At 35.9% G+C, this 24,674-nt stretch overlaps 12 protein-coding genes across 12 annotated transcripts; 5 read left to right on the forward strand and 7 right to left on the reverse strand. All coding sequences in view use genetic code 12, as the record gives it.

Annotated features, from left to right (window-relative positions):
* Positions 1 to 434: 434 nt before the first annotated feature.
* Positions 435 to 2,420, forward strand: UTP5 (Utp5p; the record flags this gene model as incomplete). Its single annotated transcript, XM_049406410.1, has 1 exon — positions 435 to 2,420. One exon carries the CDS (start codon positions 435 to 437, stop codon positions 2,418 to 2,420), a length of 1,986 nt encoding a protein of 661 aa, XP_049264010.1.
* A 63-nt stretch (positions 2,421 to 2,483) lies between these two features.
* On the reverse strand, positions 2,484 to 4,191 carry FDH3 (bifunctional alcohol dehydrogenase/S-(hydroxymethyl)glutathione dehydrogenase; the record flags this gene model as incomplete). Its single annotated transcript, XM_049406411.1, has 2 exons — positions 2,484 to 3,586; positions 4,170 to 4,191. The coding sequence occupies 2 exons, from the start codon at positions 4,189 to 4,191 to the stop codon at positions 2,484 to 2,486; spliced, it is 1,125 nt and encodes a 374-aa protein (XP_049264011.1).
* Positions 4,192 to 4,361: 170 nt separating this feature from the next.
* Positions 4,362 to 5,459, forward strand: J8A68_002640 (21S rRNA (uridine2791-2'-O) methyltransferase; the record flags this gene model as incomplete). The annotated part of the gene is made up of 1 exon (XM_049406412.1): positions 4,362 to 5,459. One exon carries the CDS (start codon positions 4,362 to 4,364, stop codon positions 5,457 to 5,459), a length of 1,098 nt encoding a protein of 365 aa, XP_049264012.1.
* Positions 5,460 to 5,627: 168 nt separating this feature from the next.
* On the reverse strand, positions 5,628 to 6,659 carry AHA1 (Aha1p; the record flags this gene model as incomplete). Its single annotated transcript, XM_049406413.1, has 1 exon — positions 5,628 to 6,659. The coding sequence occupies one exon, from the start codon at positions 6,657 to 6,659 to the stop codon at positions 5,628 to 5,630; it is 1,032 nt and encodes a 343-aa protein (XP_049264013.1).
* A 189-nt stretch (positions 6,660 to 6,848) lies between these two features.
* Positions 6,849 to 7,676, reverse strand: PUP1 (proteasome core particle subunit beta 2; the record flags this gene model as incomplete). Its single annotated transcript, XM_049406414.1, has 1 exon — positions 6,849 to 7,676. One exon carries the CDS (start codon positions 7,674 to 7,676, stop codon positions 6,849 to 6,851), a length of 828 nt encoding a protein of 275 aa, XP_049264014.1.
* Positions 7,677 to 8,741: 1,065 nt separating this feature from the next.
* Positions 8,742 to 9,133, reverse strand: J8A68_002643 (uncharacterized protein; the record flags this gene model as incomplete). Its single annotated transcript, XM_049406415.1, has 2 exons — positions 8,742 to 8,924; positions 9,077 to 9,133. 2 exons carry the CDS (start codon positions 9,131 to 9,133, stop codon positions 8,742 to 8,744), a joined length of 240 nt encoding a protein of 79 aa, XP_049264015.1.
* Positions 9,134 to 9,197: 64 nt separating this feature from the next.
* Positions 9,198 to 9,530, reverse strand: J8A68_002644 (uncharacterized protein; the record flags this gene model as incomplete). The annotated part of the gene is made up of 1 exon (XM_049406416.1): positions 9,198 to 9,530. One exon carries the CDS (start codon positions 9,528 to 9,530, stop codon positions 9,198 to 9,200), a length of 333 nt encoding a protein of 110 aa, XP_049264016.1.
* A 724-nt stretch (positions 9,531 to 10,254) lies between these two features.
* On the reverse strand, positions 10,255 to 12,486 carry J8A68_002645 (uncharacterized protein; the record flags this gene model as incomplete). Its single annotated transcript, XM_049406417.1, has 3 exons — positions 10,255 to 10,851; positions 11,630 to 11,899; positions 12,127 to 12,486. 3 exons carry the CDS (start codon positions 12,484 to 12,486, stop codon positions 10,255 to 10,257), a joined length of 1,227 nt encoding a protein of 408 aa, XP_049264017.1.
* Positions 12,487 to 13,901: 1,415 nt separating this feature from the next.
* On the forward strand, positions 13,902 to 14,989 carry J8A68_002646 (TIF11; the record flags this gene model as incomplete). Its single annotated transcript, XM_049406419.1, has 2 exons — positions 13,902 to 13,989; positions 14,802 to 14,989. The coding sequence occupies 2 exons, from the start codon at positions 13,902 to 13,904 to the stop codon at positions 14,987 to 14,989; spliced, it is 276 nt and encodes a 91-aa protein (XP_049264018.1).
* A 3,042-nt stretch (positions 14,990 to 18,031) lies between these two features.
* Positions 18,032 to 22,093, forward strand: J8A68_002647 (uncharacterized protein; the record flags this gene model as incomplete). Its single annotated transcript, XM_049406420.1, has 1 exon — positions 18,032 to 22,093. One exon carries the CDS (start codon positions 18,032 to 18,034, stop codon positions 22,091 to 22,093), a length of 4,062 nt encoding a protein of 1,353 aa, XP_049264019.1.
* Positions 22,094 to 22,197: 104 nt separating this feature from the next.
* On the reverse strand, positions 22,198 to 22,539 carry J8A68_002648 (uncharacterized protein; the record flags this gene model as incomplete). Its single annotated transcript, XM_049406421.1, has 1 exon — positions 22,198 to 22,539. The coding sequence occupies one exon, from the start codon at positions 22,537 to 22,539 to the stop codon at positions 22,198 to 22,200; it is 342 nt and encodes a 113-aa protein (XP_049264020.1).
* Positions 22,540 to 23,323: 784 nt separating this feature from the next.
* J8A68_002649 (uncharacterized protein) lies at positions 23,324 to 24,242 on the forward strand (the record flags this gene model as incomplete). The annotated part of the gene is made up of 2 exons (XM_049406422.1): positions 23,324 to 23,568; positions 23,669 to 24,242. The coding sequence occupies 2 exons, from the start codon at positions 23,324 to 23,326 to the stop codon at positions 24,240 to 24,242; spliced, it is 819 nt and encodes a 272-aa protein (XP_049264021.1).
* Positions 24,243 to 24,674: the final 432 nt, after the last annotated feature.

The raw sequence follows: 24,674 nt of genomic DNA on the forward strand, positions 1-24,674 counted from the left end.
ATAAAATTTGTATAAAAAGTAACCTTATAAACACTCATATATGATGTTAAGCAACAATGGGCTTGGTGCAGAAAATTTTGCATCCAAAAAAAATCCACCGGGCTCAGACCTTATTTGTAATAAAAAATGTGGAACGAATCGACATAATTCATGGTGTATCTAATCAAATCCAAGAATATCTAACCCAAAAGATGATTCACTCAAAATAGAGAAAGTGATATTCTCCCAACAATTTCAAGTTTCGTCCTTTTCATAGCATTAATTATTGTTTGTCGCAAGAAAACGACACATCGAAATTGTTTGCGACAATTGGCTTAAGTGAAAAATTAAAAAAAATTCCGAGAAGCTCATCTCCCTCTCTATTTGTTTCTTATAATTAATTTCACTTCACAATAGATCTCTCTCTTTCCAAACCAAACTAATTAGTGTAGAAGATGACATCAACAAGTGGACCAATACTTGTAAGCAAGTTCGATCCAACTAACCAATATTTAGCATCTGCACAAATTGCATTAGATACTCATCAAATAAAAGTTCAATCAATTTCATCAACTCAATCATCATTAAATACTTCATTTAATTTAGATAAATCTTCGAAAGTTACCAATTTAACCTGGATAGCATCATCTGATAACTTACAATTATTAGCCATTTGTTTAACTAAAGGAAGTGTATTAATCTATTCTCCTCAAACCAATGAAATAATCAGTGAATTAACTACTAGTTATAATGTCGAAATCACTGATTTTTATATTGATCCAAAAGCCAGAGGATGGGCATGTGATATTGAAGGGAATATCTTTGAATGGGATTTACAATCATATTCATTAGTACAATCATTTAAGATTGGTGAATATATGGAAACTATTGAATCAGTTATGAGAATCTCAAGTATTCAATATAATAATAAATTACATTTATTATTAGGGACTCATTCGGTTTATTTATTTGATATTGAAGATAAAGTGATCGTAAAGACATTTCCAGGACATATCCAACCGATTAATTCAATTATTGGTGTTGGTGGTGATTCATTTTTGACAAGTGCAAAGGGTGATAGATTTATAAATTTATATCAAGTGAATAAATTATCTCCAAAAGCGGTATTTGTTGCTCTGACAAGTGTGGTTGATCTTGCCATTGGAATTAAGGATGATATGAGTGTTTTGACAATTATTAACGAAGTTGGAAATTTGGAAATATTCAATAATCCATTATCATCAGCAGCTCCATCCACCACCACCATTGGTACTCCATCCAAGAAGAAGAAGAAACAACAGGTAGCTAGTGTTTCTCGTCAACCGAATTCCATAATCAAATTATCTCGTCCCCAAGAAGAAATCAAATCCCCACAAGATTCAAATATGACAATCACTTCAATCTCAATTAATGATGATTCAATTTGGTTTAGTTGGTTAGAAAATTCATCCCTTTCATTCTTTGATAATCTCAAATGGATCGATGAAACAGGTACCACTACCCTCATTACAAATCAAACCATCCATAAACCAAAACCTGATTTCAAATCCACTTCAGCCAATAGATCAACCTATGGACACGATATAGCCTCAGCAAAACTCTACACCGAAGGTCACGCCATCATCAGCCACGGGGCCACAACTTCAATAACTGAAGATTCGGATGAAGACGAACCAGAACAAGAATCTCTCGCGGAGAAACTCAACCGTCTAGCAGTCAAACAACCCCAACTCCCAACCACCACCAAGAAACAACAACTCACAGACGCAAGATCAGGTATATCCCTCTCCATCATCCTCACCCAATCCATCAAAAACAACGACCACTCGCTCCTCGAAACAGTCTTATCCAATCGTGACCCCACCATCATCAAAAACACCATTTCGAGAATCGACCCGCATATTGCGATTTCACTTCTTGATCGAATTTCCGACAAGATCGCGAGACAACAATCGAGATTTGACCAGTTGATATATTGGTTGAAATGGATACTTGTGATTCATGGATCGCTGATTGTCGGGTTATCTCAAGGTGTTGGTGGGAGTAAGTTGGCGGGTATACATTCTATTTTGGTGAAGAAGGGGGATACTTTGCCGAGATTGTTGGAATTACAGGGAAGGTTGAATATGTTGTATGAACAGAATGATTTGAAGAGAGAGATTTTGAAGTTGGGTGATGTGGAGGAGGATGAATTAGACGGCGAAAGTGAGGTGGAATATATTGAAGAGATTGATGACGCGAAGTATAATGGAGAGATTGAGGATGACGAGGATGAGGATATTGATATGGGAGCGGATGGTGTTGACGATTTCATAGATAGTGATGAAGAAGAAGAGGAAGAAGACGATGAAGATGACGAGGACGACGACGATGTTCCTGCTGCTGCTGACTTATCTGCCGATGAAGAAGGTAACTACAGTGATTTAGAAATCGATGGATAAAACAACACGTTTATAGACGCATTATACATAAATACTCAGTTCTCTCATAAATACAAAAAGCTTTTACATATTAATAACGGCTCTAATACAATCACCATGGTGCATATCTTCAAAAGCAGTATTAATCTTTTCCAAAGGATGTCTATGAGTAATAAACTCATCAACTTTTAATTTCCCATTCAAATAATCTTCAACTAATCCCGGTAATTGAGTTCTACCTTTAACACCACCAAAAGCACTTCCCTTCCAAACTCTACCAGTGACTAATTGGAATGGACGGGTAGAAATTTCTTTACCAGCAGCAGCAACTCCAATAATAATAGATTGTCCCCATCCTTTATGACAAGCTTCTAAAGCATTTCTCATAACTTGAACATTTCCAGTACAATCAAAAGTAAAATCACAACCACCATCAGTCATTTCAATCAATTTATCAACAATAGTAACACCTTCTGGTAATTCAGTTGGATTAACGAAATCAGTAGCACCGAATAATTCAGCCGATTCTTTCTTTTTGTTATTGATATCAACAACAATAATCTTCCCAGCCTTACGTTGAGCAGCACCTTGAACCACCGATAACCCAACACATCCAGCCCCGAAAACAGCAACATTATCACCTGCTTGAACATTAGCAGTAATAGTAGCAGCTCCATATCCGGTAGTAATACCACATCCTAATAAACAAGTTCTATCGAATGGTGCATCTGGATTAACAGCAACCACAGAAATATCGGCCACAACAGTATATTGACTAAATGTAGAACATCCCATAAAATGTAATAAACTTTGGCCCTTACATTTAAATCTAGAAGTACCATCTGGCATAACCCCTTTTCCTTGAGTAGCTCTAATTTTACCACATAAATTAGTTTTACCCGATTTACAAAATTTACATTCCTTACATTCAGGAGTATATAATGCAACAACATGATCACCAACTTTGACATTAGTAACCCCTTCTCCAACACTTTCAACAATTCCAGCACCTTCATGTCCTAATACTACGGGGAAGGCACCTTCTGGATCGACTCCACTTAAAGTATAGGCGTCAGTATGACAGACACCGGTGTTTAAGATTTTGATTCTGACTTCATGGGCTTTTGGTGGGGCGACTTCAATGTCTTCAATGACTAATGGTTTGTTTGCTTCCCAGGCAACAGCAGCTTTACAAATAATTGGCTGGGGAGGTTTGTTAGTATATATATTCTGGAAGTGACGTAATTGTGTAAATTGTATTGTGAGTAGTGTGGATCCTGTGGAACTGTGGTGGTTATGGCATATAACTATTAGGGTGCTAACAAAGGAGGGTGGGCATCACGGCCATATAAACCCTGAAATTTCCCCCCATTGGAAATTTTTCACTTGAACAATTTTAAACACAGCAATCTCTTATGAAAGTCAATTGACTGGGAGATACATACTTTCCAACAGTGGATTCAGACATAGTAGTTAATTAATAGTAAGGCTTATTCAATTGAAAGAAAGGCTTGAAGGAAGTAAGAAGAAGACGATGGAAATTTATACTTTCTGGTTCTTAAGTCCGGGTCAACAAGAAAGTCAGGGGAAAAGTGAAAAAAAAATTTCGTTAGTTGTGTCGGGTTTCTCATTCCTAATTGAGAAATCAGCCGAAATTATCACGTAATTAATTAATTAGATAGCCACAATTCATTACAGTACAGAACAGAACAGAACCACTACTACCTATTCATCTAGATTATTGACCACCTCTATCACACCATTTCATACCCTTGTATCTTCTACCCATCATCTTTCTCTTCGAATTCTCCTCGTACTTTGGCACGTTTTTATGGCATACCCATATGGTAGCATCCCCATCGCTTAATATCCGCGTTAATTAAATTTTTCATTCTTCATTACTAAGACAAAGATGAGCTTAATTAAACTCATAGATAAGATAAGCATTTCCACCCAGTAACAATGCCCCGACTCCTCCAACCAATCACATCCATACGACACAAATCCAGCAAATCCTCCACCCTCTGGGTTTCCCGTCACATCAACGACCACCATGCCAAATCCGCCAAACAACAATCATATCGTCTGCGAGCCGCATATAAACTCATCGAATTAAATCAAAAATTCAAATTATTCAATAAATCATCTACAAATATTGTAGATTTGGGGTTTGCACCTGGAGCATGGACCCAAGTGGCGATTGAAGAGATGAAGAAGGTGAAGAAGCCGTATAATATCATAGGAGTGGATTTGATTATGTGTGGTGCCCCGGAGGGGAGTTGGTTTATTCAGGGGGATATTTTGAAGAAGAGTACTCATGAGAAGATAAGGGAACATTTTAGGACGACGAAGGCGATTGATCCGAAGGATCATACTCTGCCGGAGGCAGAACCACTGATGGAGCCTTTTAGTAATCTGCCAAAGGAAGATTCAATTGCTGCCCACCAGCAGCAACAGTCAGACCCAAAGGAGATTCCTATCTATAATCCACCGAAGAAGCCTAAATCTTGGCCTTTGACTGAGCCCTTAGCAAATCTGCCAAAGGTAGATACCATCGCAAGTGTTGTTAATCCAGATAGCCAAATTAATGCCCTGCCTTCGGCAGATCCTTCGTCGAAGACGAATAGTGGCGCAAGCGATACTTATTCTGGGGCAGATACAACTACATCCCAACAGAATGATCCTTCGGATCATACTCTGCCTTCGGCAAATACCAAAGCAAATCGTGGCACCGACTTATCTAGACCAGTCGATCTAATAATCAGCGACATGATGGCCAACGTCACCGGCATAAAAGACGTCGACCACTTTGCAAGCATGGATCTCTGTGATGCGGCCCTAATCCTAAGTCACAACCTCCTAAAACCACACGGAAATCTTGTGATGAAGTTTTATACTGGTGCTGAAGATAAAGTACTTGAATCGAGGATGAAGAAGATGTTTAACAAAGTAGCGAGAATGAAGCCGGAGACTTGTAGAAAGGAACTGAGAGAGATGTATATTATTGGGTTGAAACGGAAGAAGACTATGATTGGGTTGGATGAGTTATTTAGCCGATGAGACTCCCCAAAGGGTGGGTGGTCGCCACTGGATATACAATGAATTTTATTATTGAACAGGATTGTCTTTGTCTAATTCTAGAAAAGCTACACTCACATGTATATAAATATTCTAAAGCTGTATATTAATCCTATAAACTATACTTTTTATAACTTACCCACACCTTTCCTACAACACAGCACCAAAACCAAAAGTAATCTTAATCGATCTAATATACATCTCCTCAAAATTGTTCTTCACCCTTTCTTCCTCCCCTATAGGCACCCCGGTAAATTTAACAATCAAATTGGTTTCACCAGTAGTTTGGACCAATTTCATATTCAATTCCGCAAAATGTCCGGATTTCCAATCTTCCAATCTCCATAATTGGGTGATTTCTTCATTGGGTACCAATTTGACAATCTTTCCGGAAACTGCCCCACCAAAGAATTTGAATTCTGATCCAGGGGAAGGTGGGAATTTTTCAATTTGAGGGTATGATCTTGTCCAGGCGCCGATTCTGGATTCGTCCAAGAGGGTGATGTAGATTTGTTCGGCTGTGGTGTTGAAGGATGTGTCGAGATGAAGGGTGGTTGTGTTATATTTTGGAATGTTGCCGCTGGTGCCGGGGGATGAGGATTTGGTTGGGGTGGGAGATTTTGCAATAGGAGTGATAACTACTGGTTTCTTTTCTTCAACGACTGGAGTTGTTGTGGTGGAGGTGATGGTGGCTTGATTTTGTTTGGTTAATGTAGAACTTACTTTATCACTTGATAATTGAATATCTTTACTATTAATCTCAATTAAATCAGGTCCAAATTTAATAAGTACATCTCTTAATTTGGGAATCAACTGTTTCTTAATAAAGGAAGTAATATCACTATTCTTAGCATTTTCATTATATACATTTATATCAAATTGTATATCATCAATATCTGTATCAAATGCTAATTCAGGTATAGTAATTGATCCATTCACTTCTTCATCATCAATAGTTCCTTTAAATGATAACACAATACGAATATCAAACAAGGAAATCACCTTTCCTTTACGTTGGGAAACGTCAACGTCACCTTCAACTGAAGAAACTTCTGAGATTTGAACATTATGATGATCATCTTGAACTGAGAAATCAGTGAATTTTTGATCAAAATATTCTTTGGACCATTGTAAACAGTTTTTATCGACCCAATGCCAGTTGTTTGGATTGTTAATGACCATCTTGTTGTTTGAAGGAAATGAAGAGAGAAGAGTTGCAAGAGAATGAGAGAATAACAGTTGCTGATTTTAAATAAATATTTCGAAGATCTCGAAGTAAGATGGAAAATTCCAGAAGGTTTCTTATATGCAGGATATTAAATTGTACTTAGTTATGTTTTATTACGGCTTACGTATAGACATGGGCCAAAGCTATGCACCAGTATCGATTTCCATTCTATCATCACCACCAGCAGCATCACCAAAGGATACCACTGATTCTTCAACGTCCAAGATTTCACGTACACTTTCTCTCAATACCCCAGTAGTACCTCTAGCAAATTTATAAGATCTAGATTTCTCAGCTCTCCTATTTGGAGTCAAATAATTTCTATATAATACAGCATCTTGATTCAATTCCATAACACATAAATCAACATTTGAACCCGATCCTAAATCATTCCAAACCCCAGCTTCAATTGCATCTGCTGCCAATTTCATTGCTTCTTCCTTTGACATATCTTCTTTATAATTAGTTTCCAATACTGCCATAGCTGCCAAAGAACCCGAACCTAAACTTTGATATTTCCCAACATCAGTTGAACCATGAGCTTGTACTGATAATAAATGGGCCCCAGTAGGATCGACACCAGCTACAATTAAATATGCACCTAAATGACCTTGATATTTGAATAAATGTTGTTTTAACATAGTTAAAGCAGTGATAACTCTAGGTTCTCTATTTTGAGCCAATGCATGTAATTCTAAATTAGATGCAATTAATTGGGTAACCATTTCTGTATCAGCAGCAGTACCTGCCCCAGCACACCAAATCTTGGGAGATAATCGATGTAATTTTTCACAATTTTTATCAGCAACTATTGGACCTGAAGTGGCTCTTGTATCGGCAGCAATTACTACCCCATTGAGGAATTTTACTCCTACAATTGTTGTACCTGTAGATGTTGCCTTTGGAGTAGTGAATCCTTTTGTTGATAAATAAGAATTTCTTTGATAATTTTCAAAATTCAATCCTGGCATTGTAGTTGTATGTTTATGTCTATGTGACGGATTGGTTGTATATATTTAGATGAAGTTAAGTTAGTAATTGTATATGTGATGGTTAAGTTGTCAAGAGTTCCATAAATTGGAAATGGATGGATTTTTTGGTTTCAATTTGAATTTTCAATTTTGGTTTTTTGCCTCTGGAAATTATTTGGTTCAACATCCTGTATATAGTGCATTTGGTAGTGCCGTAGTAAACTAACAAGATATGTAGTTACCATTCAGTTTGCCTATATTACCTGTTCCAGTCCTGGGTTTAGACTTGTGCTTGGGGGAAAGGGGAAGTAACCAAGAAAGATACTGTAGTAGAAATGAACATCCTGTATAGCCCTTGAGGAAGTAAAAGGCCGGAACTATTAATACTATTTGGATTTAAATAACATATATAATTAAACATACTTCTAAACTAAAGTAACTCTATAAACTGACTGGAATGTCAGGTACCTACATATATGTTCTACAATCCAGGGACGAGAGGCATTCAGAATTAACAGTAGTAGATGTACAAGTTCTTCGTAGGTAGGATATATATAGTCGTGTGTGAACCAATACGATGAACAGCAATTCAAAGTCTGTGTTATTTTTATCCCCCCTTAATATCTTATTAGGAATATTAGAGAATAACTATACAGAAAAACCTGCTCTTATTAAATTACTCCAAACGAATGCAAATTATTCAAATGATATATATAAAGTATTAAATAATTATCAATGTTTAAATTTGATAATGTAAAGTTAATTTAAATGGTAACGGCTTGAAAAATACAACAAATGTCCTTATCCCTGAAGTCACGAAGTCGTCTTGTTTTGTGCCATCATTTGATGAGTTTGGTAAAATACCGATTGGCTTATACATATTCATCCTGATGGAGAACTGAGCTACCGATAAATAGTCGTAAGTTAAATGAGTAGTTGGGACAATAGTAGGACCAGAGGCGTTTACCCACTGGTTAGTCTTGGTAAAATCCCGTCTTTTGCTGGTTATCAAATAACATTTTAAAATTAAGTCCGATATATAACATGGAGGTCGTAACCGGATTGTTAGTGATTTGTGACCGAAATGGTTGATTTGACCCGGAGGATATCCATGAGTTTTTGGAATGTTGCACTGGTGAACTGGGTACCACGATGAGATTGTATGGGGTCTGGGAGACCATGTAATGGAAAATACCGATGAAGCAATATAGCAGCAAAATCACTAGCAGTAGAAGCAGCATTAACTGGCTAAAAATGGCACCGGCGTGTGAGGCGATCAACAATTGTGAGAAGGGCATTGACTGGTTGGCCGAAGTGTGTGACTTGTAGAAGTCCTGTGATTAAATCTGTAGCTATGTCAGTGCAACAACCGCGAGGTGCTGGATGTGGTTGAAGAAGACCAGTTGGATGTTGGTTTTTGTACTTGACTCTGGAACATTCATGGCAGGACTGGTCATATTTAGTGAGTTGGTCTAGCATGTTTTTGAAATAGTAATGTAGACGGATACCAAGATACCAACCTTAAATACCGGGAGGACCAGCAGTAGCTGCAGAATGGATGTGGTAGAAAAATTCAGCGAGAAGAACAACAGGGATAAAAAATCTGTCTTGATAGTAAAGCAGATGGGTGGTTGTGACAGGGACAGACCTAGTAGTGGATGTATCCTCATCAGGAGATTCTTGATCAGATAACGAGCAGTAAATATCCTTAAATTCTGGGTCATCAAGGTAAGCCTCAGCGAAAGATGAATACCACGACTCAGGGACAATTAATTCGGAAATAGTACCTTGAACAGCAATAGGAGAGTGGACTGGATTCAAAGCAGGGTATCTGGAAAGATGGTCAGCTAACATATTGATGAACCTTCATGGAAAACCACCTAGATTTTAAAATGAAGAATCAGCAGCATCCAACATTGAAGACGAGGGTCTAATGTGCGCAGCTCTTTGGATTGGTTGGTATACCGATTGAATATCTGAGCGATAGAATGTTGTTTGCAACACAATGTGAACAGATGTCCTTCAAGGAAATAGCGAAACTTTCGGCAAGCAAACTGGACAGCCCAGAACTCTTTGACATGGATATCCCAGTTTTGTTGATGTTTGTCAATTTTTTTAGAACGATATTCGACAGGACGCCACTTAGTGGGATTCATAAGGTCTGGTTGAAGGAATACTACAGCAACAGCATAATTGGAAGCATCAGTATGGACCCCAATAGGGACAGTGGATTGAAAGGAAGTAATGAAACAATGTGTAATACAGCATCTTTGAGATCATCGAATGCTTGTTGACAGATGCTTTTTGAAGCAAATCAGTGAGTGGTTGTGCGAGCTGAGCGAAATGGGGGATCATGTCTTGAATGTAACCAACGTGACCAAGGAAGCTTTTGATATCAGACTTGCATTGTGGTGTGCCTATGCCTTGAACTTGACCAATAGTCGTGTCGACGGGAGCTATACTGCCAACAGAAATTTCATGACCAACCCATTCAACAGCTGCTTGATTGAAGGAACAGTTGACCCAATTAAAGGTGTGGTGGTGGGTTTGAAGATGAGTAAGTATGGTATGGACGTGATTAAGGTGCTTCATCGGGTGAAAAAATAACATCATCAAGATAAACTCGACAAAAATCAGCATCTGGTTCTAATAAAGCTGTCATGTATGAGCCAAAAACATGTGCAGTATCACATAAACCAAAGGGGAGCAGATAATCGTAGGTGAATGACCGTTTCGTCAAGGCATAGTAGACAGTATGGTTGATGCTTTTGGGATACTGACGGAGTGGGAGATTGCTGTGTTTAATTCCAAGGTACCTACTGTGACCTAAACGCACTAGATGGAGTTCCTCCATTTCACCACTATATAAGAATTTGAATTTCTTCCAATATAGTCTCCATCTCGTCGTGGTGAGACTGAAGGGGTGGCCAATATTGTCCAGAGTTTGGATTTCATTGGTTCTTAGATGGTGCTTAATGGAGGAAGATGTAAATGTTGGTTGGGTAAGTGGTTCGAAGTCTGAATCGGAGACATAACGTTCAATAAGTGACGGGTCGGGTGATTGTTGAATTAATTGCGCGAAACCACGTTCATCGACCAGTATGGTTGTTGCGTTGGTTCTCACTGGATTAATAGTAACTAGGGAGTACCATGCATCGAGAATGGACTTTTCGTTCTTGTGAAAGAAAGAATGATGTTGAAACTGTCCATAAAAATACCTTGTGTCTCTCGGATCATCACAGGATCCCGGTAGTCCCATCAAAACCATGTACCATGGAATTACTTATGTGGTCGCCGTGTTGGAGATCGGAGGAGTCTGGATGAATATGTTGATGACATATTGGATTATTCACGTCCATAAAATTATTGTGGGTGTGTGATTGTTAGTTGGTAAAAGACTGTGAAACCAGCCTTCCTACCTTTTACTTGTTGCTCCAAATCCAGAAGTCCATATCCTCCTAGCTGGTTTAAATAAAGGCGGTTGCTTATGTCATTGCTATTCCTCCCATCTGTACTTGAAAATATAGTCGAAAGATGCTGAGAATTTTAAAAAAATATTCCAGATTAGAATGAAGTTAAATGAAATAATATCCATGGAAATCCTCGTCGGAAAAAGAACCTTTGGCCATCTTATGAAGGGTTATTCAGAGATCGTTACCGACTTGAAGTGCGACGGGTAGAGGAACTGATATTATTGGTCTGAAGTAGGTGGTGATACTTGTCCAGTCTAGTATCAGCTTTATAATTTGCACAAGCACTGCCCTATTAGTGTTGCTAACCTCGCGATCGGTATTAATGAACATCCGCTCGGCCAATGGGGCTGATAACCTTTCATGAAATATAGTTGTTCCAAATAAATCGAAGGTTCAATGATTCTCCCGGCGGTGGTATCATCTTTTAATTTATCTAATCCAATCCATTTTCCCACAAATTCCGCTACATAATTTCGTCACCATGTCGGTCATTCTCAATGGAGTTACACATTCTAAAGCACCACTATAATATTGCTCTTTATTTGGAACGAAATGTTCAGGGTCTTCAAGTGCTTTTTGGTGTCCTTTATAACGGGTGAATAATATATTCTTAAAACCCTTTCTCCACTTGGAATATGATCTGGATTGTGCTACTCTCAATTCTGGTAAGTCCTTAATTGCGGGTTGTAGGATCAGAATTGTTGCTTCTGGGTTACCGCAAGAAGAAGTATTGGATCGGATCGATGAATCCTAACACGATCTGTTGATCAGAGAGCCCGGCTGTCCGTAAGGCCGACTACAAACTATAAAAGGGAAATCGTATATTATTATATATATCTCCCAGATTCCTCAATAATAAATATTGGAGAAAGGGATAGTTATGTGTGATAAGTTAGATGATACTGTACCCAGGACAAAGTTCATAACTAAGGCCAAGAGCAAGAAAAGAAATACTATAGCTAGGAAGATGGATATACATCTCCTTTCATCCTCTTCCATATCACGAAGGGACAATCATAACCCTCCGGTTCTTCAAGAACCTTTCTTAATGTTGGATGCTTATCGAATATCATATCATTGAAGAAAGTCATCCAATCATTATATGTAAGCTGATTTGCTTCATCAAGCTTAGGCAAGCGGCCAATTTTAAGGGCAAGCCCTTGGTCCACTTCAAAAGAGACTTTTTGTCTACCTTTTTCTAAATGCTTCATTTCAACGTATCTAGCGTAAGGGAATTGGTCAAACACGTTTGGATTCAAATCCCATTCTTCTTCCATCTCATCTTTATGATTGATGAAGTAGAATTTATCTGGCTTTTGCCAATTTACGTCAGTCATCTTTGATGTTGATAAAATAAAATAATTAGTGTTGTAGTTTATACGATGTATAGTCTAATAGTCTTCAACTCTTACTTTGACTTCTAATCTGTTGATCAGAGACCCCGTTATGTGCGTAAGGCCGACCACAAACTATAAAAGGGAAATCGTATATTAATATATATATCTCCCAGATTCCACAATAATAAATATTGGAGAAAGGGATAGTTATGTGTGATAAGTTAGTTGATATATACTTATGAGATGACTGATGGATGGAAGATTTATATGTTGTTGTTGAATAAGTTCTATATCAATCTACCATCAATAATGTGTTGATTGCACCCGAGCACTTTGCCTCTTTGCTCTCGGAATTCCACCAGACCCAATGCCTTTGTAAACATATCTGGTAGGTTAGCCTTAGCGTCCACTTATACCATCTTAATGTTATCCGTTACCAATTCCCGAAGATACTTGTAAGAGATATCTATGTATCTCTTCCTGTGATTTAAATTAATGTTGTTACAGAATTCGATCACAGCCTGATTGTCTTCACGTACAATCACATCCGAAACTTGGTATCCGATGTTGGTGACTAAATACTTGAGTTTCAATGCTTCTCTGGCAGTTGCTCTCAATGCAATTATTTCACTTTCAGCTGTGCTGCCTGCAACCGTCTATTGTTTCTTGGTAGCCTTCGCTGAATAAGTTGATATACTGATATACCTTATGATGAGTATAGATGATAACTGCTTATTGAGATGAGTATTTCAGGGGCCAAAGTTGCTCCTGGGACAAGGACGGTTTTCCTAATGGTGTGGTCCGAATGAAGTTCTGTATGAACAGGTGGATGTATATCTTACCACAAATGTTATTATGCCCAGGCATTAATTTCCACCGGGAGCTGCCCCTCCAAACCAACATGGCCCTGTTTGGACTCGCCCTACACAATCTTGCGTTGCTATTTTGAAACAACGTCTCTGCTCCAACGTAAAGACATAGACAACAGTATTTGGATCGTAGATAAATAAGGTTGGTAGTTGGATAAGTTTCCTTTTAAGCTTCAAGAGCGCCTCTTTTGATGCATCAGTATGAGAAATCGGTGTACTCTTTTTGGTCTTGTCCTTAATCAAATCAGTCAAAGGAGCTGTGAGCTTGGATTGATCAGGTATCAACTGCCGGAAAAAATTCGTGAAGTTTACTATTGATCTCACCATTATACAATACTTCAACTACAATCACGAAGTCGACATTCACACAGATGCCTCTCAAATTCCATGGGCCGGTATTATCCAAGCAAAAGACTCTGACAGTAAACTACATCTCATACCTTGTACCAAAGGTAAATTCCAAGGTGTTAGCGTCAACCACTTCATCTACGAGAAAGAATTCCTGCAATTTACCTCCCCTAGAGGGACAGTGGTTAGTCACTTACCATGGTATCATCCATGTTCACTGTGATGCCATGTCCGTGGTCAGATTTCACGGTGACCAGGAAAACGAGTGCAGCCACCCACTCGATTGGTTGAATATGTCAATTCAATTTCCACATTCATCACATTAAGCCGGAAAGATCTACCCTCATCCCTCGACCTTACCAATGATCTCCTGACCATACAACTTCTCAAATTACTTCAGAGGGTTTTCTATTGCAATTACCACGTCACCTACTACTGCGTCTACTACATATACTACTACCATATATACGACTACTACCTATACTACTACAGATGCTACTATAGCCGAGAATGACGGATGTTGACCTGCTTGGATTTTGAGGTGGTGTAGAAAGTGAAAAGATTGCAGCCTTAGTTAAATAAGTTAATATATTTAGACAAGTTGTTGATTTGCAAAGTACCAAGGTTGAAAAATTAGCCTCGCAGGTTTCTGATGTTTTAGATAAATATAGTCATGATGTTATAAGTTTATTACAAGCAAATCAAGATGATGTTGATAGTGTTCATTTCAATTAAGTTCAAAATTAAGCTGATCAAGTATTATTAAGATTAAGGATCAATTTATAAACAAATAATCAATTAATCCTTGTAATCTTTTCATAGTATTTTCACGACAGTTTCCTTCATATTTACAATTTAGTCAGTACAAATTCAACCATTGGCGTTTTATTAATTCGTGAAACCCGTATTCACAACAATACTGATTTTAATATTAACGAAGCGCAGGTTTGCATAAAAGGTTCTAATTTATGATTGTGTAGTCTTTTCTTTAATATGCTAAAATCTTTATTGCTGAGAACATGTCTTGAATTAACCATATATCAAATGTTGTATTTGTCTTGAACAAATTATAAACATGAGGGTGATTGGTGTGTTCAGGAGATTTCCAAGATGATCAATGTGATGCCGTGCATAAATTCAATTCTGACGAAGCTAGAACTTTAAAGAATATGGACGAATTAGCTGAAAATTCCAATATTAATGAAACTGTTGCTGGAAGTGGTCATGAGATACCGGCTGAGGACCTGATTGACATGTGGTCGATCCATACTGCGAAATCGAGGTAGTAATACCAATTATCCTTAATGGCAGGTTATTGAAGACGTCGGATAATGGATTGATGGTTTCGTTCGCTCATACCTTTCTCATGTATCAACACGGAAATCGATCAATGATGTTTGATTACATAGTCGGTAAGTAAGCCGCCTTATGAGTTGATAAATGTTAGTGGTATGATCGAACGCAACCACCAATCCTGCGTATGTTCCATAGTTTAACCGCCATGTCTTCTTCTCCGAACTCCACATCAGATTTTCTACAAAAAAACGATTGAATTCAAGTTCTTTCACCACCACTACCATGACAACTACAATTCGAATTTCCACCGCTAGTATTCAAATTCTTCAACCTCGGACAAAATCCAAATTGAAGTCTCCACCAGCACCATTGATACTTCTTCGTCGCCATCATCAAAATGAAAATAAAATCTCCACCACCATCATTGAAAACTTATCCAGCCACCTTCGAAATCAAATTTAAAATCCCCAGGACCAACATTGAAAGTTTAAATCCCAATCTAACTCTTGATCATACTCTTCAACTCCAGCCTATATTAACTCAAGCCTTCTTCCATAAAGGTCAGATAACCCATCACACAAACTAACCATTGGTCAGGTGGCTAATTCTGTATTAAGGTATTCTGGCCTATGGAATTTGGTCAAACTTTCTCCAAATTGTAGCACAACCAAACTCTGATCTTCTTTGATATCAATATTAATGTCTCCACAAACAATTCTTCACTATAAGTGAAATCCACAAATAAAAATTTGATAAATCATTAACCACCACGATTGAAATAGACAGCTAAATCTCCAGAAATCAAACCCACATGGAAATGTTCATAAATAATTGAGCAGCACCATTGAAATTCTCATCAATTTCTTGTATCACCACCATGGAATCCACATTAAGATCTTAATCCTAAATACAACCTAGATTAAGTAAAACCTTCTTCCATGAAGGTCAGTTAACCCGTCACACAAACCAGCCATTGGTCAGGTGGCTAACTCGGTATGAAAGGATTAATCCGACCTCTGAAATCCAGTCAAACTCTCTCCAAATTGTATCTGCACCAATTTTCACCGGGAAGTTTTATTGTCTAAATTCTTTTGTGGTTTTATATAATAATGGTAGAAACTTTGATTTGAAAGTAATGATTTAATGAAATATGACAGTAGATTGAAAGATAATTCTAGGTGTTTGCAATGATTGAATTATAATAGTTGTCATAACGATGAATACTTCATTTTGGGGGAATAGGACGAATGATGGTTGACTTTGACTTGTGGAGTTCCGTTTGTACTAGTATCAATTTGAGTTCCAATCCTTTTTTGATTTATTAAATACTTGTTAGGAAGAAACCCTCATAATGAACTTCAAAGGGGTGGTGGTATCATGGTTTGTTTATAAAGGAGTAATCATTCTGGAATTTCCATCGTAGTTGGAAGAGGTGTAAATTTGTTTCTGTGGTTTAATTTCATTTCTGTGGATTAACTGTCCAAAATAGGTCTCATTTTTCTCTAACAACTTCACCCCGAGAGTACTTGTTTGAATATTCAAAGCCATTGAGGTCTTTGCTGGATTGGTTATGCGATTAGGAAAATTGTTGATTGGAATATATTATTGAATTGGTGGATTTCTTTGTGAACATTAGATCTGCAGAAGAAAACAAGAGCATTTTTTTTTTTTCGCAATCTATTTAATTGCTGCAAATTTTTGGGTTCAACTTTTGTGGGTATTAATTAAAAACAAACTCATATTTTCTACTCTTATATTCATAATTAATATATATAATATAAACTTTAAATAAAAACATTTAGCTAGAATATAAATAATTTAAATCTTCATATTAATAAACTGAAAATAATGGAAATAGACTCGTATGTAATGTATTGAATATCTACTAATGCACTTATGTGTAAAATCTAACCTTGGGAACAGTAGTACAATTCTTCTTATGGAACTTTGTAGTAAGATATATAAAAATTATGAAACAATAAGGAATGTTATATCTATTGATAGCTAATTTCCAGTACACCGTTCCAATCTACAAACTCATACACCCATTTAAGCACCATCACCACATCCTATTTGGTTTTGTTCTTAGCTTCAAATCTCTTTCTTACTAGCTCTTTCCCTTCGTTGTAGTCCCTAAGTAACATACGAGCTTCTTCTCTTGACCTGATGCATATAAAGCTGGAAGCATTTCCATTAACACTTCCTTATAAATTTCTGATAACTCTTGGACTTGTTCCCAAGTCGCAACGTTTACGATTGCATCGATGAATGGCATTATTTATATTATAGATTATTTAATAATCAAGAATAACTGATACGAGTAAGACTTTTAAAATAAAAGGTATATCTTTGAAACAAAACAATATTTAAAAAAGGGGGCGAATCCATTGGTTTTTAAAGGTTTGCCAAGCATCAATAACAATTCTAAATAATCATAATTTGGATATAGAGTAATTGGTTCAGATGGCAACTAAAGTTAATAAACATTAATAGCTATCAAATAAAGTTGAATAAACCAATAAAAGTTCTCCGCTTCAATATTGTAACAGAGTTGATACGTATGTTCAATGGATACACTACGCAATATCAAGAGGGGATAAATTGGGTGAAGATGATTGGTTTAAGCTAAAAACTTGGAAGGGGGAAACCACCTCTGAAGAATAAGACCATCTCTGATAAATGTTAACGACATGAAAGTCATAAGGAAAGGCTTGTATTTAGCGCGTAGGGGAACGCGTACAGGGATAGTATATGCAGGAAAACTGGAATATATTTGCACGGGACATACTATTTCTGATCAATTGTACACGACTATCTATTTTTATTTAAAAAAATATTTCTTGAGTTCACTTTCATAGCGAATCAATACTGCCAACAGAGTTTGTTAGACACTAGAAGACATAAAAGAATCAAGAGGGTTGAGGCTATCTAACTACAATTAATTAGATGCAATAGCAATATTCCTAATTCACAAAACACATTAGATCATACACTATAAATAGAACATAAAGGTACTAGTAAACGGACGAAAAATGTCCAATTCTAAATATAATTTCATTACACCATCAATTGTTAAAGTATTATTATTACCAATTAACAATTGTACTAAAACCAATTTCATACGATATAAACAATTAATAGAAGCAAATGTTACAGCAATTAGATTATTAGACATCACCCCCAATCAAAGTTTACAATTCTTCAATTCAAATACATTTCCACAAGGTCGATTAATTTTTGAATTTAATATTGAATCAATTGATTCTGATTCAATTTTTTTATATGATTTTGAACCATATAGAAAAACATTCATAGTTATAGGTATTGGTCAATATGATGAGAAGTTGGATGTTGAGGATAAATTGAATAGATTAAAGAAGGAACATTCAAGTATGATTGTATCTAACCTTCTTATATTTGATACACCTGATGAACAAATTGAACAATTATCTACCCACCAGCAGAAAGAAATCTTTTATCATAATGGGACTACATCTCATTTAACAGCATTAGAAACCATATTTTGTGATATTGGTGGGAATTTCTTACTGGCATTAGATCAATATGCAGCATCATATTCAAATATAACATTACGTTCACCCGTATCAATAACGGATAGTCATGTCCTTACAAAAACCATTACAAAAGCGCAAAAACGATTAAGTCAAGGTTCGAAATCCGTTTCATTCAATGGATCATCCCCCTCTCCGTCTCCAATATCTGGAACTTCACCTCAGGGGGTAAGCAACAGCAACTCCAACAACAACGCCCAACTCCCATCTAATGATCCGAAATCAAAATCTCAATTACGACAACTTGGAAGACAACGGAAACTAATGGGGAATTTCTACTTGTTAGCGGGGAAATATGTGGATGCATTACAAAGTTTTATAGAATGTTTATCGACATTAAAAAAATGTGATGATTATTTATGGTTAGGTAACACTTTGGAAGGGATTGCTGTTTGTATTATATTATTACAATATATTGGCGTGGGGTATCAATTACCTAATGTGACTCTATTGCCGATTTTACAGGTTACCAAGAGTCAATTGATGAATTTGAATAGTGGTATTGATGTAGCGTCACCGAAAAAGTCGAGTGATTCGAGATTGGCGCCGCCGACGATGTCACCCAGAACTTCATTTAGTGGTGCTTCTGGACAGGGAAATTCATTCACGTTGAATTCGTTGAGTTTGACAAGTGCAGATTTGAATACGGTGGCATATCCTGCATTGGTGAGGATTATTTTAAATCGTGTTGTATATTATTATAATCAAACAACTGCCGATTTTGAAGATGTTGTCCCTGATATAGTATTCATCGAAACCATACTCCGGAAATGTCGATTATTTATCTCATTCTACACCTCACAGCCAATTGAAAACATCATCTCAAACACATTAGTCAATCCAATAATCGACGATCATCAATACATTACAAAATTTGAAATCATTGAAGAAATAAACAAAATCATCACGTTCCAATTAATAGACTTAAATATATTCCACCAATGTCAGATTTATACCGAATTAGCGTCCCTCTATCATGATATTGGCCATTATAGAAAACAATCCTTCATATTACGTATCCTCCTAGTCGCAATCTTCCCCCAACTCAATAACACCTCCATCCAATCACAATCCATCACTCCGGCCATCAAACAAATCATAAACTACTTATTTCAAATCTATGGCATCATATCCAAATCATCTCCACAATTTTCATCCGTCGAAGCGGGAAAACAAATCGATTGGATCGGTTTGCAAATCCAATTCTTAAAACTCACCCTCAAAATCGCGGAACAGTCAAATGATAGGCAGTTTTTGATGGGGGTTTGTGTGTTGTTGTTGAGCAGATATGTGCATTGTTTACCACCTGATGATCAAATTAGACTCAAACAAAAAATCGACACCACTGGGATAGTAGAGATTCCATATTGGGATCCATACTTGGTTCGAAATGTGAGATTTATGACTTCGAAACATTCCCAGGAATTAATTCCATTCAATGAATCGAATGAGAATGAAAATGTGACTACTGATTCGACGGATTCGTTTTTTGACCCATACAAGGAGAAAGAAGAAAAGACGAAGGTTAATAGGGATAAGATATTGATTGTGGATGAAGTTAATTATTTACATGTGAGAATGCAGAATCCGTATGCATTTGAGATTGAGATAAATAGTATTGAAATTGTTGTTGAGGATGATGATGGACCTGAGGTTCAGACATTGGTTGGTTTGATTAAACCGATTGAGAGGGAGGTGAACAATAATGGTATGCAACAGCCTCCAGCGAGATCAGTGGGGAAGATGAAAGGGAAGAAGGTGGTGGTGGGGAGTATTTTACAATCACCAATTCAGACACGAGTTGGGTTGAATCAGAGCCAGACAAGACTGCCTGCGTCTACACAACAGCAGCAAGAAGCTACAACGACTTCTGCCAATTTAATCATCCCACCCTGTTCAACAGAAATATTTACAGTCCCCTTCAAAGCATTATCCGCCGGCATAATAAAAATCATCGGGTTTCAAATCCAAATCGGACAATCATCATCCATCAACCAATTCTTCCCCATCATAACCCACGAGAGAATCCAACCCACCATCAAACTCCAAACCCCAACAACCCCAACAACCACCAACGCCCTAGACGACATAATCAACCACCTCCACCTCACCAAATCCACCCCTATCCCCGATCGATTCCTCACCAAGCAAATCCAACTCCAAATCATCCCCCCACAACCATCCCTCCAAGTCACAAACATCTCCTCCCCCTCCCAAATTATGCTCCTCGATGGCCAATCCCACATCCTTCGCGTCGAGCTCACCAACACAAGTGCACAAAGCATAAACTATCTCAGTTTCACATTCTCCAATTCCGGAATCGAAGAAATCATGTCCCAGCTTGCTGCAGGCGGAGGCGGGGATATGGAGGAGATATATGAATTAGAATGGGTTTTGATGAGATATAAACCGATCAAAATGTTGAATAAAGCCGATATCATCAAACGATATCAATTAATCCAGCCGGGGGATCGGATTGAATTAGAGTTTGAGATTTGGGCGAGGAGGAATAGACGGATAGGTGGTGGGATGAATGGGGTTGGAAAGGAGGAAATGAAGGTGGTTTTGGATTATGGATATCGGATCTCCAATAAGAATAAGAATAAGAATGAGGGTGGTGTTGGAGGGGGGTTTTTGAAGTGTGTTAATATTCCGATTTTTGTTAGTGTTATGAATTCGATTGAGGTGATTGGATGTGATGCTATTCCGTTAAGTAGTGCCTTCTTGGCTCATTGTGGTGGTGGTGATGGAAGAGGTGGTGGAAGGAATCTTGAATCGGTGTTGGAGTTTATAGATGGGATTAGAGACAAGATTAATGATTATTGTTTATTTGTGTTAGATTTAAGAAATTCATGGAATCATAAATTAGAAATCCACCTAGCATATGATAGCCTGTTTGAGATTAATGATGAGATTGAATCAGGCGTGACACAAAGATATTTAATCCCTGTTAAGAGAATTTGTAAGGATGAATTATGTGATGTCATACCTTCACTTAGACCAAATCGACAATTTATAAAGAATTATCAACTTTCCTTGGAAGAAGAAGAAAAGATGAAACAATTATTTTGGATAAGATATAAATTATTAGAATCACTAACTGGAACGTGGAAGACTCTGAATGGTGAAAGGGTTGGAAAGATTGATTTAAGGAGTATTAAACTTACACCTAAGATTGGAAAATTGATGAGTTTTAATAATATTCGAATTACAAATAGGATAACTGATAGTAATGATAAGATACTCCAACCTAATGACTTATCAATTGATGAGTTTTATATTCTTAAGACGACAATTGTTAATGATTCCGGGGATATTATTGTCGGAGCAATGTTGAGACAATTACCAATTGCGATGAATTTCAAATCTATTGATCGGAAGATACTAATCAATGGAGTTTTACAATATAAGATTCCATCAATCAATCCTGGTGAATCCATTGAATTACAATTAAGTTTTGTTATTATTGAAAAGGGAGAATTTGAATGGAGTAGTATATTAGATATGAAGGAAGAACATTAAGAAGACACAAAGCAAATTATTAGTAAAGAACCAATTTATATATTAGCATCTTAGATAAAGTACATGAACTATATACATGAGTAAAAGTAAGGGTATTGGACCATCTATCTATCACTTGTAGTTGGTTCTAATTTAAATGTTAAAGGTTTTGCCCCTTCTGATTCTAATTTTTCAATATATTTTTGTCTTATTAAATCATTAGTTCTCTTTTCTTGAAAATAAGTTATCCAACTTTTAACACATGATGATTCAAATTGTTGCTTTTCAATTGAACAATTCTTATTAACTGAATCTAATTCTTTTAATGAATCATTAATATTATTAACTTCTAAACATTTAAAGAATTGATCACGTTTATCCCAACATAGTTTACGTTCTGCTCTTGGTGGTGGCAATTTAGGTGTGTTTTCGTCGTCCTGTTGTTGCTGTGTGCTAAATAAACCCATATTGTATGTATATGTGTATAGATTGGTTAATAAATACAACAATTTATAAGATGAATAATTTAATAATTTTTAACTGGAGAAATTTGATAGAACTGAAAATATTTTTTTTTTGTCTAAATTGAATTCTTTACTATACAGCTATTAATTATTATTAAGTATCATCATCTCTTTTCTTTATAAATAGAAAACTAGTAGTAGGGAATTATATTAAGTATAGAAGATTAGATTTATATGAGAATCAATTGAGAGATAATTGTCTATCATTTCTATAAACTATGTATAGCTATTCTAAACTGTAGCATATATATATATTTATCTGACATAGTTAATAATTAATAATGGAGACCACCACCTTCAAAAATCTTTTCATTATTACTGATACAATAAAGCTAATAATATTGACGGGAGTAATACTAATTCAATTTGATTGATGTGTTAATAAGAATTGGTTCTATAGTGTTTTGTATTAGATCTATATATGTATACAGAGAGAGAGAGAGACACACGCATAATACCCTCTTACAATAAATGTTGTATTGTTATCTACGCTATTGGAATTAACATATAAAGCGATGACTAACAAAAACAAAAACGGTTTAAATGGAATAATTGTATGCATAATGGAATGAAAAAAAAGTTAAAACTTCGGAACAATTTTTATTCTTTCTTCTTCTTTCCTTCCTTATAATAAACCCTAATTTTAATTTATTCAAACATATATTTATAGAGTAATATACATAGAGGATATCATTATTCTTATGATTAGTAATAGCACAAGTAAAGTATGACATCAGCTAAGAAATGGTCAGCTAAACGAGATTTATATGAATTATTACGAGAACTTAATATTCCATTTAATTTATTTAATCAAAAACAATCAAATATTAAATTATTCAATTATTTAAATAAATATAGTAATGATAATGATGATCAATGGGAAGCTACTAAACAAAACATATTACAAATGGAACAAATTAGAAAAACATGGAGATTAATATTTGATCAATGTACTAAAGATTTAGACATCTTGTATGAAAAATCATCAATTAATCATAATTATATTGAAGAGAGTTTATCTTATTATAAATCATTACAAAAACAACAACNAACAAATTAGAAAAACATGGAGATTAATATTTGATCAATGTACTAAAGATTTAGATATCTTGTATGAAAAATCATCAATTAATCATAATTATATTGAAGAAAGTTTATCTTATTATAAATCATTACAAAAACAACAGCAACAAGAAGAAGTAGTTGAAGATATAATTGATGATTCTCATGAGAAATATGTTAAAATGGAATCAGATATTGATACTGCTACTGCTTATTTAAAACAATCAATTATAAAACCAACTTATAATTCGAACTTAACAGAATATAATAATTATAAACAAGCAAATGAAAGTGTTAATAATTCAAGAGATAGAATTATTAATTTCTTATTACAAGATAAACAACAACAAGAAGATAATTTCATTATCTTTATTTATAGACATATCTTATGCTTATATCAAATTAAACGATTAGATGAATTAGCTGTGAAATTGATCAAACTTAACTATTTAGCGGACATTTATAAATTATTTCATTCTTTTGAATCAAGTGGACCAGAAGAAGAAGAAGAAGAGGAAGAAGACCTGTCAGATGATGATCAAAGTGATAAGAATGAAGAAGTAAGTACACCGTCGTCAGAATAACTGGAATAATCCAGAGCTGAAAGCCCCGGGCTGGTCCTTAATAACATCCTAGGAGTACTTCGTTTTTGGTTCAGTGCCTTCAATATAGAAAGTTGAACATTACTGCTAATTAGATATGTTTAACTAATGGGATATCAAAAGTAAAGAGCTACGCCAGGAATAATAGATTATTATCCGTTCGAGTTTCACAATCTCACAATGTATTTGCATTTGAATGGACGGTGTAAAGATAGTCTAAAACTGAATTGAAGGACAAGTGTGTTGAACTCTTTCTACCAATTTCAAACTAATAGACCTTGTTATTATAGATAGAAATATAAATCTTAATAAAAATTATAGATTGGGGTGTATCCATATGGTTAAGAACCATAACATACATATATAGTAGAAGTCACTGGTAATAGGTTAATCCTATTCATTATTAATCATTAG

This window comes from Hemisphaericaspora subhashii (assembly GCF_019202705.1).
Source record: "Hemisphaericaspora subhashii strain CBS 10753 chromosome Unknown scaffold18, whole genome shotgun sequence".
In the NCBI taxonomy this organism is placed as follows: Eukaryota; Fungi; Ascomycota; class Pichiomycetes; order Serinales; family Debaryomycetaceae; genus Hemisphaericaspora; species Hemisphaericaspora subhashii.